At 57.2% G+C, this 16392-nt stretch overlaps 3 protein-coding genes across 3 annotated transcripts; all 3 read left to right on the forward strand.

The window, feature by feature from the left end:
- The first annotated feature begins 6467 nt into the window (after positions 1-6467).
- Positions 6468-7774, forward strand: MYCTH_2305966 (uncharacterized protein). Its single transcript, XM_003663745.1, has 3 exons — positions 6468-6947; positions 7004-7112; positions 7185-7774. The coding sequence occupies exons 1-3, from the start codon at positions 6478-6480 to the stop codon at positions 7587-7589; spliced, it is 984 nt and encodes a 327-aa protein (XP_003663793.1). The 5' UTR covers positions 6468-6477; the 3' UTR covers positions 7590-7774.
- A 1168-nt stretch (positions 7775-8942) lies between these two features.
- MYCTH_2305972 (uncharacterized protein) lies at positions 8943-13845 on the forward strand. Its single transcript, XM_003663746.1, has 3 exons — positions 8943-10001; positions 10069-12201; positions 12608-13845. Exons 1-3 carry the CDS (start codon positions 9333-9335, stop codon positions 13649-13651), a joined length of 3846 nt encoding a protein of 1281 aa, XP_003663794.1. The 5' UTR covers positions 8943-9332; the 3' UTR covers positions 13652-13845.
- An 835-nt stretch (positions 13846-14680) lies between these two features.
- Positions 14681-16210, forward strand: MYCTH_102943 (uncharacterized protein; the record flags this gene model as incomplete). Its single annotated transcript, XM_003663747.1, has 3 exons — positions 14681-14916; positions 15022-15356; positions 15453-16210. The coding sequence occupies 3 exons, from the start codon at positions 14681-14683 to the stop codon at positions 16208-16210; spliced, it is 1329 nt and encodes a 442-aa protein (XP_003663795.1).
- Between the last annotated feature and the right edge of the window lie 182 nt (positions 16211-16392).

The raw sequence follows: 16392 nt of genomic DNA on the forward strand, positions 1-16392 counted from the left end.
GACATCGATGGACAGGTTTCCTAATAGAAGGTTCCAAGAAACAGATGGGTTCCTCAACTAAGGGATAGGGGTAATACGATTGTGCCGAAGGATATCAGAGAGTGCCAGGTGATCAGAGGTATACACCAGCTCGAACCAACGCTCCACCGGTCACTGGTGGCCTCGCGAATCAAGAATTGTGAGAGCAGGCTCTTTCTGGTGGCCAGTATCACTAACTCTGCCAATCCGTTCATGGTGACGACTTGGACTCTCTGCGTTCTGGTTCACAACTCATGAAACTTCGAATCCGGCTATCAGATCTGATTAACCAAAATCCAGTTCAACCGGCGACATAAAGCTAATTTCTCAGAACGCGTAAGCGAGCACGGCCACCTTCTACCCAGAGAGTGTCCAGCATCACGCAAGATATCAAATGGCACAAGCCAAGAGCAGTGCATCCGCCAAGTCTATCGTATCCATAAGCTCGTGTTACTAATGGCAAGAGCTCAACCACGGAGTGGTAAGCCCTGAATCAAAAGCTATTGGATAAGATAGAACACCAAAAATTAGTGCCTCTGTAAATACTCAAAGCCAAGCAGCCGCGAAACCAAGGACAGCCGCTCCGGCAACCCCAGTCAGCTTCATCCGTGCCCTAGGCGCACCAGCCGTGACGGGGATGCCGGTCGACGTCGGATGAACCACGCTGTCGCCCGTCCCGGTGGGTGTGTAGTCCACAGCGGACGAGACTGGCCATGTCACGCTGCTGCTGCTTCTGCTGCTTCTGTCGATGGGGTAGCATCCCTTACCGCTGCCGGGGCACGAGACGTGCGGGGTCACCACGGACGAGAGCACGGTCGTGCCGGGTCGGCCGTTCGAGGGCGCCTTGGTGATGGTCGGCTGCGGCGGCGGTGGCGGCGGCTGCTGCCCCTCGGGGGACCACGAGGAGACGGTGATCGTGGATGCGGCGACGGTCTCGGTCACGATGGTGACGGGGCCGGTTGCGCCGGGCTCGGTGTGGCAGCGGTGCGTGGCCGGGCACGAGGTGACGATCCGCGTGGTGGTTTTATACACGGTCGAGACGGGCGGCGGCGGCGGAGGGGGGGCCGCCGCCGATGAGGAGGAAGAAACGGGAAAGAAGGAGGAGGAGGAGGAGGAGGCCGAGGGAGAGGATGGGCTTCCCGACGCCGACGGGGGAAGGACGGTCGAGAAGGTGGTTGAGTTGGCGAGCGGGGGATGCCAGACCGACTGCGGCGCGGAGGTGGTCGTTTCCCAGACGGCAGTCGACGACGTCTCGGACGGCGTCTCCGTGGTGGCCGAGGTCGAAGTCCCCTCGTCGGCCGGCGGGGTCGACGTCGAGCTCACACCTCTGTCCGCGGCCGCCGTGGAACTGGATGACTCTCCGGTCGTAGTAGTAGGGCTGGGTTCGGGGAGGAGAGTGGGACCGTGGATCTCGGTGTGGCCAGGCCCCTCGTCCGCCGGAGACGTAGAGCTGGTAGACTGCTCGGTCGTCGCGCTCGGGGGATCTGGGAGTAGAGTGGGACCCGGGATCTTGGTATGGTCGTAGCCCTCATCCGTGGACGTCGAGCGGGTAGACTACTCAGTCGTCGCGCTCGGGGGCTCTGGGAGTAGAGTGGGACCCGGGATCTCCGTGTGGTCGTAAACGTCCTCCGTGGTTGTGGAGCTGGTTGACTCCTCGGCGGTGTTTGTCGGGTCCGGCAAGGGGGCCATGTCATCGGACGAGGTGGGTGTCGGATCCGGTAGCGGGGCCACACCATCGTCGTCGGATGAGGTGGTCGAGGTGGCAAATGTGGTCTCGCTCGCGCCGCCGTTCCCGGTGCAGACAAAGCCATCACGGCAGCAGCCCTCTTCACCGTCGTCGCCAACCATGCAGCGCGCATCAGGGGGACAGCCACCCTTGTTGCCGGGGCAGCAGATGTGGTCGAAGGGAATGCAGCCCGTTCCACATCTCTGGAGGCCCAACTCGCTACAGGACTGGGCCATGTCGCCGTCGTTGCGGCGGAGAAAGAACGAAGACGAGGAACGGCCGGCAAGGGCCAGAGCGGGCAAGACGCCCAGGAATATTATAAATTTGTGCATTTTTATTTTTTGTTAAAAAAATGAGCGTAACTAGTTGATCGCAAACCTAAAGTTAAATGAGCGTGGGAGTCCCAAAGGACAGAAACGAGCGACTGGGTTCGAAGACGCTGTGTGCCAGGAAACGGGGAGAGGAGTGGAAGACGGAAAATAATTTTAAATTCAAACGGAAGAGGTCATGACTGGGACGATCATCAGCCCTCCCAGGCTGTCTTTGTAATGTCCACGAGCCGCAACGGGCAACGGGGGCATCATCTAGCCGGGACCGAACGTGGTGTCTGGGTCGATGAGGATACAACGCCAAGTCCGCATGTTTTGTTCTGGGAGGAACGGCACGGGGCATGGCCTAATTTCTTCAGGGGTCGAAGCTCTCAGCTCGACGACCAGCCAAATGGCAGACCCTTGCTACAATTTCGAGATCGACACAGAACGCCTAACTACTCTCAGCGCCTGCGGTTCCGCGGTGATGTTTTTGGCAAACACGAAATGAGGTGGCATGCGCGTTTTGAGGGTTAAACAATGTTGGGATCTTGTGTGCGTTAATATGACCAATTGGGACTTGGACGTTATAGGCAAGCTGCCCGAGCGAAGTCAAGCCCACACCGCGCCGTTGCCGTAGCTTCTGGCTCTGCAGGAAGAGAATTTGAACGGGCAAAGATGAATGAACAGAATTAATCCACCTCAGAAATTGGAGAATTCAGTCCTGATTGACTGTTCCACTCATAATTAATACTCCGTATATAGGACCCTAAAACTGTGATCGCCCATGTCAGGGAACACAAGCCTTTACGTTCCCAAGGTAAACACAACACGGCTGACATGGGACTCGGAGCAATTCAGATCGGGTTTACCCGAGCGTTAATTACCATTTCCATCATCCATGCCAACCAAGAAAACCACCTCGCCACGGCTCATTTCAGGCAACCTCAGCCCTGCACTCTCCCAAGCGTCCCATTTCACCCGAGTCTTCCAAATCCCAAGCGGAAATGAAAAGTCTGGCGACAATGAAAAACAATCAAAGCACGTATATATTTCCCTTTCCTTTTCAGTTTCTTTTGTTTACGTTGCATGATCAACGCAAGGGTAGAGGGTGATCCGAAGGGGGCCTGATGGAAGATGGTTCCAGTAGATGGAAGAAAGTTTGTAAGTTCAAAATAGTTCAAAAGTGCGATATCTTCTTCCTACATATACTGGCCCTGTGGCTCTGTATAAGTAGAGGGTAGGAACAAAGAACCCTCCGTTTGCCAGTCCGTTTGCCAGATCCACAGGGCTTATCTAACCTCACATGACAAACGCGTCCGCAGACAAACGAACTGTATCAGGGCCACTCAGAGAAATAGTGGTGGGCGACTCTCACGCGAGGTAAATATTTAGAAAGGGGAGCTGGAGGTTTCAAACTCGGCGCATCAATGTGTATGTTCATGTCCAGGTATATACCATACTCTCGGGTACCTGTTATCCGTATAGTCAGGTAATTAGTTACATACACCGGGCGGGAGGCAACTGTTCCTTTTCAAGAATCACCCAACCACTCCCGCCAGCCGCACCAGCTGCCTGAGGAAATGGAGGGTATGATGCCTAATTCAACCGGGACCACTCTCTTGAATCACTATTACCTTGAGGGAAGCGGCTGGTGACTGGAACACTAATAAAATCTCGCCGAGCAGCTTTATATTTGCAGCTAATTAGTACTCCAATGTTGCCCCTTCCAGCTTTCGTCGTCCAAGATCCTGGGCCAGCCGAGATGCGGCTTGCTCAAAACTTCAGCCTCACGTGCATGAAGCACCTATTTCAAGAAGGAAATATCCCCGTACTCGACCCTCACAGTTGGGCCATTGCGGGTATGCCCCAGCGGGCCGCTCCGCCCGGGCGAAAGCACGAAAGGATCTCCGCAACCGTACGATGGCGCAGCCCATTCCTTCCTAAAACACGGGCAACTCATCCCGTAGAACCTTTGCGGGTTTGTGTAATTGATCGCGCATGTATGTACACACAAAGGTATAGGCTGACGTCTCACCTCAGCTATTAATTAGGGGCACCGATTCCAATGGTGCTTATGCTAGCCTCTATTTTTCAACGGCCTCCACAAGCTCCTGGCTTCCCAGGAATCTTTGTAGATGATGAGCTCGGCCTACTCTTTCTGGCTTCCCCCCCCCCCCCCCCCAAACTTGCAATTCAAGAGCGCATATCAAGTAGTACTCTCGTCGGTCTTACCCTGCTCCTCCGGCACATCTACGCATTATTAATCAAGGCGCTCAAATCCACTACAGTCGAACTCGGTCAGTTCGACGCCGATGTTGTTGTGGGACATCTCGTCGGCTTGGGAAAACGATGCTTCCGGAGTGCCTGTGCTCCCGGTGGTCGTCTCCATAGCGGGAAGGCCATTAGGTTCAAGAAAAAGCGAGGAGATGCGAGTATGATGTTGTTTCTGTTACGCCGTTGGTGTGGAATTAACGCTCTTGGTCCGTGTTTTAATTATAGCACAGCCATCTTGGCCTACAGCCGAGGTGACCAGTTCAAACAGCCCTGAAGGGGACAAGGCCTCAATTGATTCCCGGGGAGGGCGTCTCTTGGCAATATATGCCTCCATACACTTACACTTTTAGGTTGATAGCACTAACGGGCGCTTTCCCTGGTTCACGGCTGTCATCGAGTGTTCGTGTGCTCTGTGTATTCAATCATCTAATTAGAGAAGCAGTGCGATGCAATGCATAAGCGTGAAGAGGATCCTGAAGCGAATTACAGGGGATACCAAAGTTTGTCTATCAGACGCCGGATCGATTAGAGGTCTCACAGGGTGCGGTGGGCATGCTGGAGCTGGATACTGGCCGCCTCGGACGTTTGGCGTCTTGAGCCCATGGCGAGGATGGGACCCCGATACCCAAGCCGCTTAGCTTGGTTTCGAAGGCCATGCGCAGTCACAGACAACTTAAAATCGGAGCTGATTTCGTAAGAAGACAGCGGTGCAATTAGGTAGAGCACAATGCATGCCAGTCATTGCGCCGATACCGCTGAGCGTCGATCAGGGCTGGTGAGGGCTCTCGTGTCTCTGGCTCGGAAACGATCTCGTTTGTCTCAGCAACCTCGAGACCTTGGTAGCTCGCTGTTTCGTTCTCCGCAGCCAAAAGTTTCCATTTGCTTGGTAGTTTCTGTTTCCAACACAGCACGGGCGGGGTTCTCGCCATCTTGGGGCTCAATGATGCCATAATTACACCTCCGGCAGATCGGTGTCCTTGGCGTGGGGGCTGCGGGACGGAATCTCACAACCTCCAGATTTAGTTTGTAGATCTTATTGATCTAGAAGAGTGTCGACAACGTCTTGGGATTGCTTTGCGTCCCGAGATGCATGTGATATTGGCTTGGTGGGGGGCTGATGCCCCCTACTCCGTACATCGCCGACCATACCTCCTCAGCTTTCACCCCTCATTCTCGTACGGCGGAGACTGTTTACGCAATTCCAAGAGCAAGACGCTAATCAGTCATTATTACCGCGACTTGCGTGACGATGCAAGCCTAATCCGCCAACAAATGGCAGTGGGGTTCGCGCACACGATGGATCGCGTCGAGCTCAAGGAGCTAAGCCTGGATGAGCGGGGAAGCTAGCGATCAGACAGCAACCAAGTCTCGGAACCAGCAATTAGCCCCCCCAAGTACTCAATGCACTCGATGAAGATTGGATACTCATGGTAGGTTCTGGTAATACCGGGCCCTCATTGTGGTCGGCGATCCTGATGATGAAATCTCAGTAGTTTTGTGCGCAATGTACTAGATACTGAGGACATGATGAGGAGCAAAGGAGAAAGATAAAATCAATGGTTGCCTCAAAGGCTCGCCGTGTGACCCCATTGTGGAAGAGTACGGACAGCATTGGGACAATATTCTTTCGCACAAACATCCCTCGCCGCGTCCCTAGAGTTCAGCCCCTGGAAGCAACCCCGCGCATCGCAGTGCTCCGAGTCTCCAAGGTCCAGGCAGACCTAAAGTTTTTTTTTTTTTTTTATATATATATAGCCATGGCGACCACTGAGGTGCCGGTGCATAGCAAGGCTCCTGCAAGTACGGACCCCGCGGTCTACCAGGAATACGAATCGAAATGGTCGACGTATCCCACCGACGCTGAGGGTTGGCTCCAGCGCGCGCGGGACGTAGCCGCCGTGCTGGCTGTGGATGCAGCCGCGCGTGAGAAGGCCAACAAATCGCCCAGGGCAGAAGTGGCCCTCCTTAAGCATTCCGGCCTGCTGCGGATTCTCGGCCCCAAGAAGTACGGGGGCGGCGAGCAGTCATGGAGCGTGGCATACAAGGCGATCCGCGAGGTTGCCAAGGGAGATGGGTATGGACGTACCCTGACCTTAACGGACTGATAACGTCGATGGTGTGGACTAACCCTTCCGCAGATCTATAGGGATGCTCTTGGGCTACCACCTTCTCTGGTCACGCACCGCCAATGTGGTCGGCAACGATGAGCAGGCGGACCGGCTGCAGAAACTCATCATCGAGAACAACTACTACGTCGGCGGCGCCGTCAACCCGCGCGACAGTGACCTCAAGATCACCTATGACGACGAGAAGATCACGTACAACGGCTTCAAGAACTTCACCACAGGCGCCGCCGTCTCTGACCTGATCGTTCTCGAGGGCGCCGTGGAGGGACGCCCCCCAGAGGAACACATCTTCGCCATTGTCCCGACGGCCCAGGCGGGCATCATCTTCAGCTACAACTGGGACAATATCGGACTGCGCTTGACCGAGTCGGGTGCTGCCAAGATCGAGAATGTGTCCGCACCGTGGGCAGATGCTCTCGGGTGGGATCCAGCGACCAAGAAGCCCGATCCGGCAGTGCTAGGGATTGCCTTCCCGTCACTGCTGCTGCCTAGGTATGTCCTGCGAAGTCGGACACGACGATAGGCGCATCTGCTGACACGCCGCATAGCATCCAGCTCGTCTTTAGCAACTTCTACCTCGGCATAGCCATTGGCGCGCTGGAGTTTGCCAAGCAGTACACCGTCCGCCACACTCGACCATGGCCGTACGGCGGCGAGGTAAGTCGGCTACGTTTCTCTTCCCCTCCACCGGCCGCAACAAACATGTACCCAACTCTAACCCCCCTGCAGAACAAATCCGCTGCGACCGACGAGTTCTATATCCTCTCCACCTACGGCAACTTCTTCGCGCACCTGCGCGCGGCCGAGGCACTCGCCGACAAGGCCGGCGAGGAGGCCGACAGGATTTTTGCCACGTACGGGAACAACCGGGCGGCACTGACGGCCCGGGAGCGGGGCGACTGGGCCGAGTGGGTGGCCAGCATCAAGGTGGTGGCGACCGACACGGGCCTGCGGGTGACGTCGGGCGTCTTCGAGGTGACAGGCGCCCGGGCGACGGCGAGCAAGGTCGGGCTCGACCGGTTCTGGCGCGACATCCGCACGCACACACTGCACGACCCGGTGGCGTACAAGAACCGCGAGCTGGGGAGGTACTTCTTGCTGGACCAGGTGCCGGAGCCGACGTGGTATACGTAAAAGAAGAAAGATGCGAAGCGAATGAGTGGATTAGGTATCGGCCGGCGAGAAGCGTCTTACGTACCGAATCTCTCATATATCCAATTATGTCTGCTCAAATTTCCCTTCTTTGCATCACCGGCTTTGTCAGCCATGCATTGACCCGACGACAAAAGACAAGGGAGAAAGGAAAAAAAAGAAAAAAATAGCCGTAAAAGGCCGAAGCAACAATGCAGAAGCAACAATGCAGAAGCTTGGACCGCACTATCTTTAGGTAGTAGTGTATGAGGTACCCAACTCCGAAGGCTGGGTCATTTCCGGAATCCACAGCAAATAGTCCGAAACCGTGAAGCGAACCAGGTTAAATGGCGGCCACCACGCGAGTTTTCCGATAACAATGTACATACTGCGTAAAACGTGGCCAGCACGGGTCGCGCCGGAGGCGATCAGCAAGCTTGGCAAGCTAACCTCTATGAAACGTCCTTCCCCTCCTTGTTTCAGCGGCCCTGCAGTTGTCGCCCTCATCTCGGGTCACGCCAAGCGGTCGCTGCCCAGAGGCCTGGAATCTGGATTTTGCGGGGGTCCGTGTAGCTAGCATCTCGGCGTGCAATCAGAAAGTCGTCCGGGACATTTGCGCGATGCTGTCAGGGTGCCAATGTGCGCAGGGTCCGCCCACTGCAGGCATAGTTCTGCGCATCATGTTTCGGTTGAACGGTTTCTCATGGCCCGCTTGCACTCCCGCTGTGCAACCGAGGGATGTTGCAGCCTGATCCTCATCGTCAAGTTTCATCGCCCTGTTACCAGCGCAACCCCAAACCCCAAAATCGGAGACCGAACGGAAAGCCCGCCGAGTGAAAGCTGGTCCGGGCGCCTGAACTCAGCCCGGGTTCTTCAGGCAGGCCAATCATCGACCGCGCACAGTGGGGTTGGTTAATGAACAGGCGCCCTGGGCGCCTGCCACCCCCAGAGGAGCACGAGGGCTCGACGGCGAGCTCGCAATCCGCAATCAACGCAACCAACCTCATTTCTCCATTACATGAGGCTTCTCAAATACAGCGTCGCGACGAAGCAACTGCCGTCGCGCCCTCATCCCCCCCTGCCGGGCTGCGGCACTACCGACAATAGACGTCTCTTTTTTTCCTGCTCCTCAACTCTCTTCGGTCGTCTTGTAATTTTAGCATTATTTGCATTCGACCTAGGTTTCTGTTGTACGTTGCCCCTTCTCCGATCGCCGGTTCGTAGACGGTCGGTCGGTCGTCCCGCCGAAATATCGCAGATCTCTCCCTCCCCCGGTCGTTGATCCAAACCTTCAACGTCGAGTCAACACCTTCCCCATCGCAAGCCCTCTGGCCCTTTCACTCTGGGTTCGACTCCTGTCATACTTCCTCGCTTTACACATCTCCCACATCGTGTTGGCATCAAGCGGCATCACCCCCACTTTCACCTCCCCACCAAACTCCCTCGCTAATCATTTCGACCCCGCCAGATCCCTAGACATTGAGATACCCGTCCGTTTCAACGGACCAATTTTCAGCTTCTGCATCGTCGCCGGATCACGTACACTCAACGTCTTCGCGACCGGTCCGCTCCTGGTCTTCGCCTGGTAACGCCGCGCAAGCCGCCCCCGTCCGTTCCCACCACCAATTCAACCCTCGTATGCGATTGCCGGGCACGCGCGATTTCCCCCGGAACCCCACCATCGCACCCTATTGTCAGCGCCCACTCTCCGGTGCCGTCACATAGAACCATCGAGCGTCGCCCAACATGTTCTGGAGATTTGGCGGTTACGCCAATGTCTCCACCATCGACACGATTCTTGAGCGGGACAACTTTGAACTCGAGGAGCTCCTTGACGAGAGCGACCTGGTGCAGGAGCTGAAGCAGCACAATGCACGCCTCGTGGAATACCTCCGGGATCCTCAAGTGCTCGAGAAGTTGTTGAGATACGTCGTCGCACCTAAGCTCGAACCGGTCGCCTCGCCCGACGATGAGGAGGAGGACGAAGACGGCGACGAAAAGGCCAAGAACGCCTTGCGAGCGTCCACCGCCTCCGAAGGTTCTTCGAGAGCCGACGACACCAGCCGGGAGGATAGGGAAAAGAAGCGAAATCGCTACGCCCTCATCTCCACCGAGATCTTGTCCTCGGACACTTGGTCAATGTATGATGCGCTCATGGAGAGCAAGCCGCTTCTCCGTGATTTCTGGCAATTTTTGAAGCGCGACGCCCCGCTCGACCCCCTTCAAGCCAGCTATTTCACAAAGGTCAACGAATCGCTGTTTGACAAGAAAACGGAGGAAATGTTGGACCTACTCAAGTCGATGGATGGCGCGGTGCAGGACATCTTGCGACACGTGGAGTGTCCCATGATCATGGACCTCTTGCTCAAGATCATCAGCCTGGAACGTACCGAGAGCGGCCAGGGCATCGTTGAGGTACGCGTTAACCCTCTACTGTCGTGGTGTGCCAGGACTAACAAAGTCATCCGTTCTCTTTGCACAGTGGCTTTACACCCAGAATGTCATGTCGGCTCTCGTATCCTTTCTCAGCCCGGAGCATAGTTGGGCCACGCAAACTTCTGCAGCCGACTTCATTAAGGCTATCATCACCGTCTCCGCCAATGCGTCGCAAAACGAGCAGACATGCATTGGCCCAAATGAGCTCACCCGACAGCTGGTCTCGAAGCCGTGCGTCGAGCAGCTTATTAAGTACATGCTGGGCGGCGGCAACCCCCTAACTTGCGGCGTTGGCATCGTCATTGAGGTCATCAGGAAGAATAACTCAGATTACGATCCCGAAGGCGTGGATATCAATGCTCCCCCGTCGAGTCGGGACCCGATCTATCTGGGCACGCTCCTCCGCCTGTTTGCCGAGCACGTTCCCGATTTCATGAACCTAATCCTCAATGCGCCAGCCCAGAATCAGCACCTTTCCTCCACTTTTGGCAACAAGATTGAACCGCTTGGGTTTGACCGCTTCAAGACGTGCGAGCTCATGGCGGAGCTCTTGCATTGCAGCAACATGATGCTGCTCAACGAGCAGGGCGCCGAAGAGTTGATTGCCGCTCGCGACGCACAACGGCATCGACTTCGAGCCGAAGGCCAGCTGCTGCCGGTGAGCAATCGCGAACCTGCCCCTGCCGAAGATCTTTCGATGCGAGTTTCACAGTCCTCGGCTTCTGAACAAGGCCGGAAACTGGAGGTCATGAACGCCACTGTGGAAGACGACGGCTTTGAGGAGGTGTCACATGCCGCAGACGAAGACAATACCCACGGCGTTCTGGAGCTTCCCGACGCGCCCGCGCAGCCACCTGCTCCACTGGTCGATAAGGACGACGAGGAATTCGTGGACGAGCCCCTAACATCTCCTAACCCGGGCGCGCATGATCCGGCGGTTAGGCCTCACCTGCCCAGCAAAGAGGGAGTAGAGACACCGGGACGTGGTGAAGCAAAGACGGACATCCCTGCTACCGGCTCAGCAGTGGAGAGCCCACAGTCGAAATCCCAAGAGACGCCAGAGCGTGCTCAAGACCTTGGTACACAGGAGCCAGAGCAGGCTGTTAAGACGGATAGTACGCCGCCTGTATCGGAAGGGGAAAACGCCGAGAACAAAATCGGGTCGGCAGCGCCAGTTGAGGCTGATTCTACAGCCCACGGAGAGATACAACCTCGCCCAGAGGACATTCCTGCGCCCTTGTTCTCGAGAGAGAACCGCCAATCAACCTCAGGCGAACCACCATCGTCGGCTGAAGGGGCAAGCGGCACAACCGTGACCGCTAGCCCAGAGCAAGATCCGAGACTCGATCAAGCAAAGACCGAGGATAGCTCGGCCCCGCAGCCCGCTCAGCCGGGTGGTGATAGTTCTGTCGCCACGGGTGATGCTGCGGAGCCCGCCCCTAGCGCCCCCGCCCAGCCCAAGCCGGTTGTTGGGGACTTTCTGAAGATGCAGTTCGTCGAGTACCGTGTCGTTCCTACCATTCTGAGCTTCTTTTTCCGGTACCCGTGGAACAACTTCCTCCACAACGTGGTGTATGACATTGTCCAGCAGGTGTTCAACGGGCCTATGGACAGGGGCTACAACCCCACACTCGCCATTAGTTTGTTCGAGGCTGCCGACATTACCAATCAGATCATCAAGGGCCAACTCGCTAGCGAAAAGTCCCAGGCTGAGAGCAAGACACGCATGGGGTACATGGGCCATCTGACGCTCATCGCGGAGGAGGTTGTTAAATTTACCGAACGCCACCCGCCCGAACTTCTCAGCGAAGTGGTGCTCGAGAAGGTGATGGCGCCAGACTGGGTCAATTACGTCGAGGGCGCTCTCGCCGAGACCCGTGAGCGTGATAACGCCATCCTGGGCGGCGTCCGCCCCGAGGTGGCCATGAACCGTGCCAGCGGGCAGGGCCTGATGGGCGGCGGTTTCTCCGGTCTGAGCTCTATCGGGCTCGGCGGCGGGGCGTCGAGCGCTCTCGCTGACGCTGGACTCAACGGAGGCTCGGACCTTGCTGAGGGCGCCGGCGGCGGTGGAATGGGCCCATTCTCTATCAGCTCTGGAACCCTGATGAGCGGCTTCGGCAGCTCGAGTGACGAAGACGATGATGAGGAACAGGACACCGAGGAAGATGTCAACAATGAGGTATGTAACAATACTATTCTTTGAAAACCCTCTTTCTAGCTATGCTCTCCTCCCGGACCCGAGCAGGCCACGGCCTGGCCGTGACAAAGGCTCTCTGCCCAGTGGGATATGAACTCGCACAGCGCCATAGATGCACCACCAGGCTACGATCACCTTTCGGATGCCGAGAGTGGTCCAACTCCGTATCCTGGGCGGAGACTGGCCAGAGTTCTCCTCATTTCTCCCATGACCGATGTCTCGCTTGGGTGCGAGGTATTGAGGTCAACCCGCAAAAGCTCTCGTAGTCGAGACTTGTCGGCAATGCTGTCCTCAACACAATTCTGCTGTGAACTTTGCGCATATTTTGAGCACCCTCGATGCTGCCGCCGATTTTGGGCTCCTCAATAGCTAATGACGAATTACACAGTTTCGGGCTTACACCGATCCCCTCAACGCCAACCACAATTCCATGGATCCACCATCCATTCCACCTCCTCCACCTCCGCCCCCACCCCTCAATATCCCCCCTTCACGGGCGCGCCTTCAGCTTGCCGCCCGGTTAGCCATGAATAAGAAGAATGCTGCTACCGCTGCCGCATCTAACGGGGGCCAAGAAGGCAGCTCTCCCCCCACCGCAGACGATGCCACGGGTTCCGGGGTCTTCAGCCTGCCCAATACGTCTGCCAGCGAACGCCTGCGAAACCCCTTCGCTGATTACGAGGACGATGATGATGACAATTCTGGCAGCGGAAGCAGCGATGGCGAGCCCGAAACGGTAGAAGGCGAGGAGAGCCTGGGCCTGGGCGCGGGCAACTCGACCTGGCATCGCGGTTCCTGGTGGCGGGATGTGGTCCGTGGCTCCCGTGGCAGGCGCAGGCGATCAGGAAGCCGCGACGAAGGCGATGCTCAAGACATGGAGATTGAACGTTTTGGGGATGGGAGGGACGATGACAGCAGCGACGAGGAGGGCGGGCGGCGGCTGGCCGACGATGACTACATTGAGGATGAGGAGTTTGGTGACTTCGCAATGCCCGAAGTTGAGGAGCGAACCACAAGCAGCACCGTGTCCGGCATCGATCCCTCCCGGAAAAGTATCATCCACAAACCCACGGCAGTCCATCCCACCGCGTCGACGATCAAGAGCAGTGGCATCAGCCCCTTCAGCAGTCTCTGGCCATTCTCGCGAGAGAAAAGGGAGGGAGAGGAGGCGGCGACGGTGACGACAAAGAGTGAAGGGTCGAACGCCAGCGCGCCCGCGGGGAGCGCGCAGGGCAACGGGGGCGGCATTACGGAGGAGCCGGTGGAGTTGGCGAAGGAGGAGGAGGAGGAGGAGGCCGTGATTGGCGAGGACGGGAAGAAGATCGATCGGGCTGTAGAGGCTACCCGGCGAACCAGCATCGAGGACCCAGACGAGGATGAGGTGGATGTCGGGGAGGAAATCATTGTGCACCGCGGTGCTGGGGTCCAGTAGAAATGGACTGCTGCTGCGCAGTGAGGCGGGGGAGCCGTACGGACAAGAGAGCACTGGTGGCACGATTTGGTACGCAGGGCACGTGAGATGAGTGATGGCTAATTAGGGTCAGCTTATTATATAGAGGGATCTATGTATCGATGAAGGGTCTGTCGCGATTGTACTTATACTCTACATTGACCTTTTGATGCGTGTTGGGTTTTTTTTTTTTTTTTTTTTTTTTTTTTTTTTTTTTTTTTTTTTTTTTTCCAACAAGGGTGTTCTGCCTCAAACAACAGCAACAGAGTCGAAGTGCCACTTGGGCGAAACGGCAACCTCGACTCTCTTAGCATGGCTCTCTACTGCAGGCAGCTCCGTTTGAAAAAGGATCCGAACGAACTCATGTGCCGCTAAGGGATAATGCTGGGCAAAAAGGATCAACCACCATCCTAATTGTTCCCCGTCCCGATCAGCCAGCGGAACCAAGTTCAAGGTCATGTATGATACAACCGCTTCTCGGTCAAATGCTGGCGCTCTGCGGCGCCGCGTGGTTATCTCAAGGGCTCCGCATTGCCGCGTCACCAGAGAGGCACGTCTTGTTTCCAACGTTACAAAGGATCCGGATCCGTGCGGTTGCTTGGTTGCCGCACCGGAAGTCGATCACAGCCTCGGATAAAAGCCGCATGGGCGCCGGCGGCCGTGCCACACTCGCGGCATTTGATCCCAACTGCCACTCGTCTAGCGGTTTCCCGGCCGATCTTACCTAACCGGCCACAACGTATGTATGTACGAAGGGGATACTTATATCTAAGGTGCATTCACCTGATGCACCAGACCTATATAAACAGCCCCATTATTAATTAACGCCTGGTATTTACAGGTTCCTGTTCCCAACACCAACTCCCGTTTGTTGCCTTTTTTTCTTTTTTTTTCTTTTTTTTCGCCGGCGCCTTGTATGTCGGCTCGCTCGAATTAATTACAGTCTGAACTGGCGCGATTGATGCATTCTTCGTTCTCAACCACCTCAGACACACCTGACTACTTAGTGCCATGTCAACGGTCAGCACCCAGGATGGCGCGGGCGCCAATGGCGAGCACGAGGCAGTCATCAGAAAAGAGGTGCCGTCATTCCTGACCAGGCTTTCGTACGCCGGCTACATGTACGGCTTGAAGAGCATCTTGGCCGCCTTCTTCTGGCTGCGCGAGTGGAAGGAATCCCGCAACCCGCCCGAGGGCGGCCCCGACATTGTGAAGACGTACGAGTGCCGGCCACATCTCCCTGTTCGGTGAGTCAGTTTGTTGCCCGCGGTGCCCTCGTTTTTTTTTTTTTTTTTTTTTTTTTTTTGGTTTTTTTCCCGGGAGTTGGTGCGCTCATCGAGGCCACGCTCAAGCATCTTCTTTCCATCCTCCTACGACCAGACCTCCCCCGTCGCCTTGCCGACCCTCTTCACCATTCACGGCGGCGGCTTCTGTGTGGGCCACCAGCGCGACGATGACGAGTGGAACCGCGCTTTCGCCGATTCTTACTCGGTCCTCGTCATCTCGCTTAACTACTCCAAGGCGCCCACTTACCCCTTCCCCGCGGCGCCCCACGACGTCGAGGCCCTCCTCTTGGCCGCACTAGAAGACGCCTCCCTCCCGATCGACCGCGGAGCCCGCGCGCCGGCCAGCCGCACCGCAATCCTGGGCTTCTCGGCAGGCGGGAACCTCGCCCTGTCTGTGTCCCGTATGGTCCAACCCAGCAGCCGCCCTTTCTTCACCCGGGCGTTTTAAAACCTAATTATTATACAAGCCAATCGCAGCTAACAATGCCAACCGACAGAGCTCCCCGCGGTCCGCGCCCATCCCCTGGCGCCGCGCGCGGCCATCACGGTCTACGGCAGCCTGGACCTGAGCTGCCCGCCGCACGAGAAGCTGCAGAACCGGCCGTACAAGCCGGCGCTGCGGGCCCCGCGAGGCAACTGGACCTGGACCGGGACCGGGACGGACCCGGTCCTGGCGCTCGCGCCGGCGTCCGACTGGAGCTACATCCCCTACGGCCAAGACCTGCGCGACCCGCTGCTGAGCCCGCTCTACTACCGCGACCGGGCCGCCCTGCCCGCCTTCGTGGGCGTCGTCGCCGCCGAGCTCGACATGCTCGCGCACGAGAGCTGGCGCTTCGCCTGCCGCCTGTCGCGCGGCCGTGCCGTGCCCGACCGCCGCAGCGCCGACGCCCGCCGCCGCGTCTGCGGCGACCCCCACGGCCGCGTCACCAGCCGCCCCGGCGAGCTGATCGGCCTGCTGCCCGGGAGGGAGGACGAGCGGTTCGCGTTTGAGGAGACGGTGTACGCCTCTCCTCCTCCTCCTCCTCCTCCTTCTTATTATTCTTCTGCTGGCTCTGGAGGCGGCGGCGGCGGCGGCGTGGCGGCCGTCGGGGGTGTCAAGTGGCTGCTCGTGCCGGACGTGTTGCACGGGTTCGACAACCCGCACATGAGGGCCCTGATGGGCGGGACCGAGACCATCAAGGACGCCGAGCTCAAGACGGAGGCCTACAGGGCCGAGTTGGCGAGGTGGCTGAAGGAGGTGGTGTGGCGAGTGTAACTAACTATAGAGAGGCGAAAAGCAGAGGAGGGAGAGGGGGAGGGAGGGAGGAGGTGGGAGAGGGAAGGGGGGAGGTTGATGTCATTCCGTGCAGAAGCACGTCGAGAATATGTTCCGAGTTTCGCTCCCGCGCATGCGCATGCACTGGTCCGCAATTCTTCATACATAACAGCTGCGGCCAT

The sequence above is a fragment of the Thermothelomyces thermophilus genome, chromosome 4, assembly GCF_000226095.1.
Source record: "Thermothelomyces thermophilus ATCC 42464 chromosome 4, complete sequence".
Classification (NCBI taxonomy): domain Eukaryota; kingdom Fungi; phylum Ascomycota; class Sordariomycetes; order Sordariales; family Chaetomiaceae; genus Thermothelomyces; species Thermothelomyces thermophilus.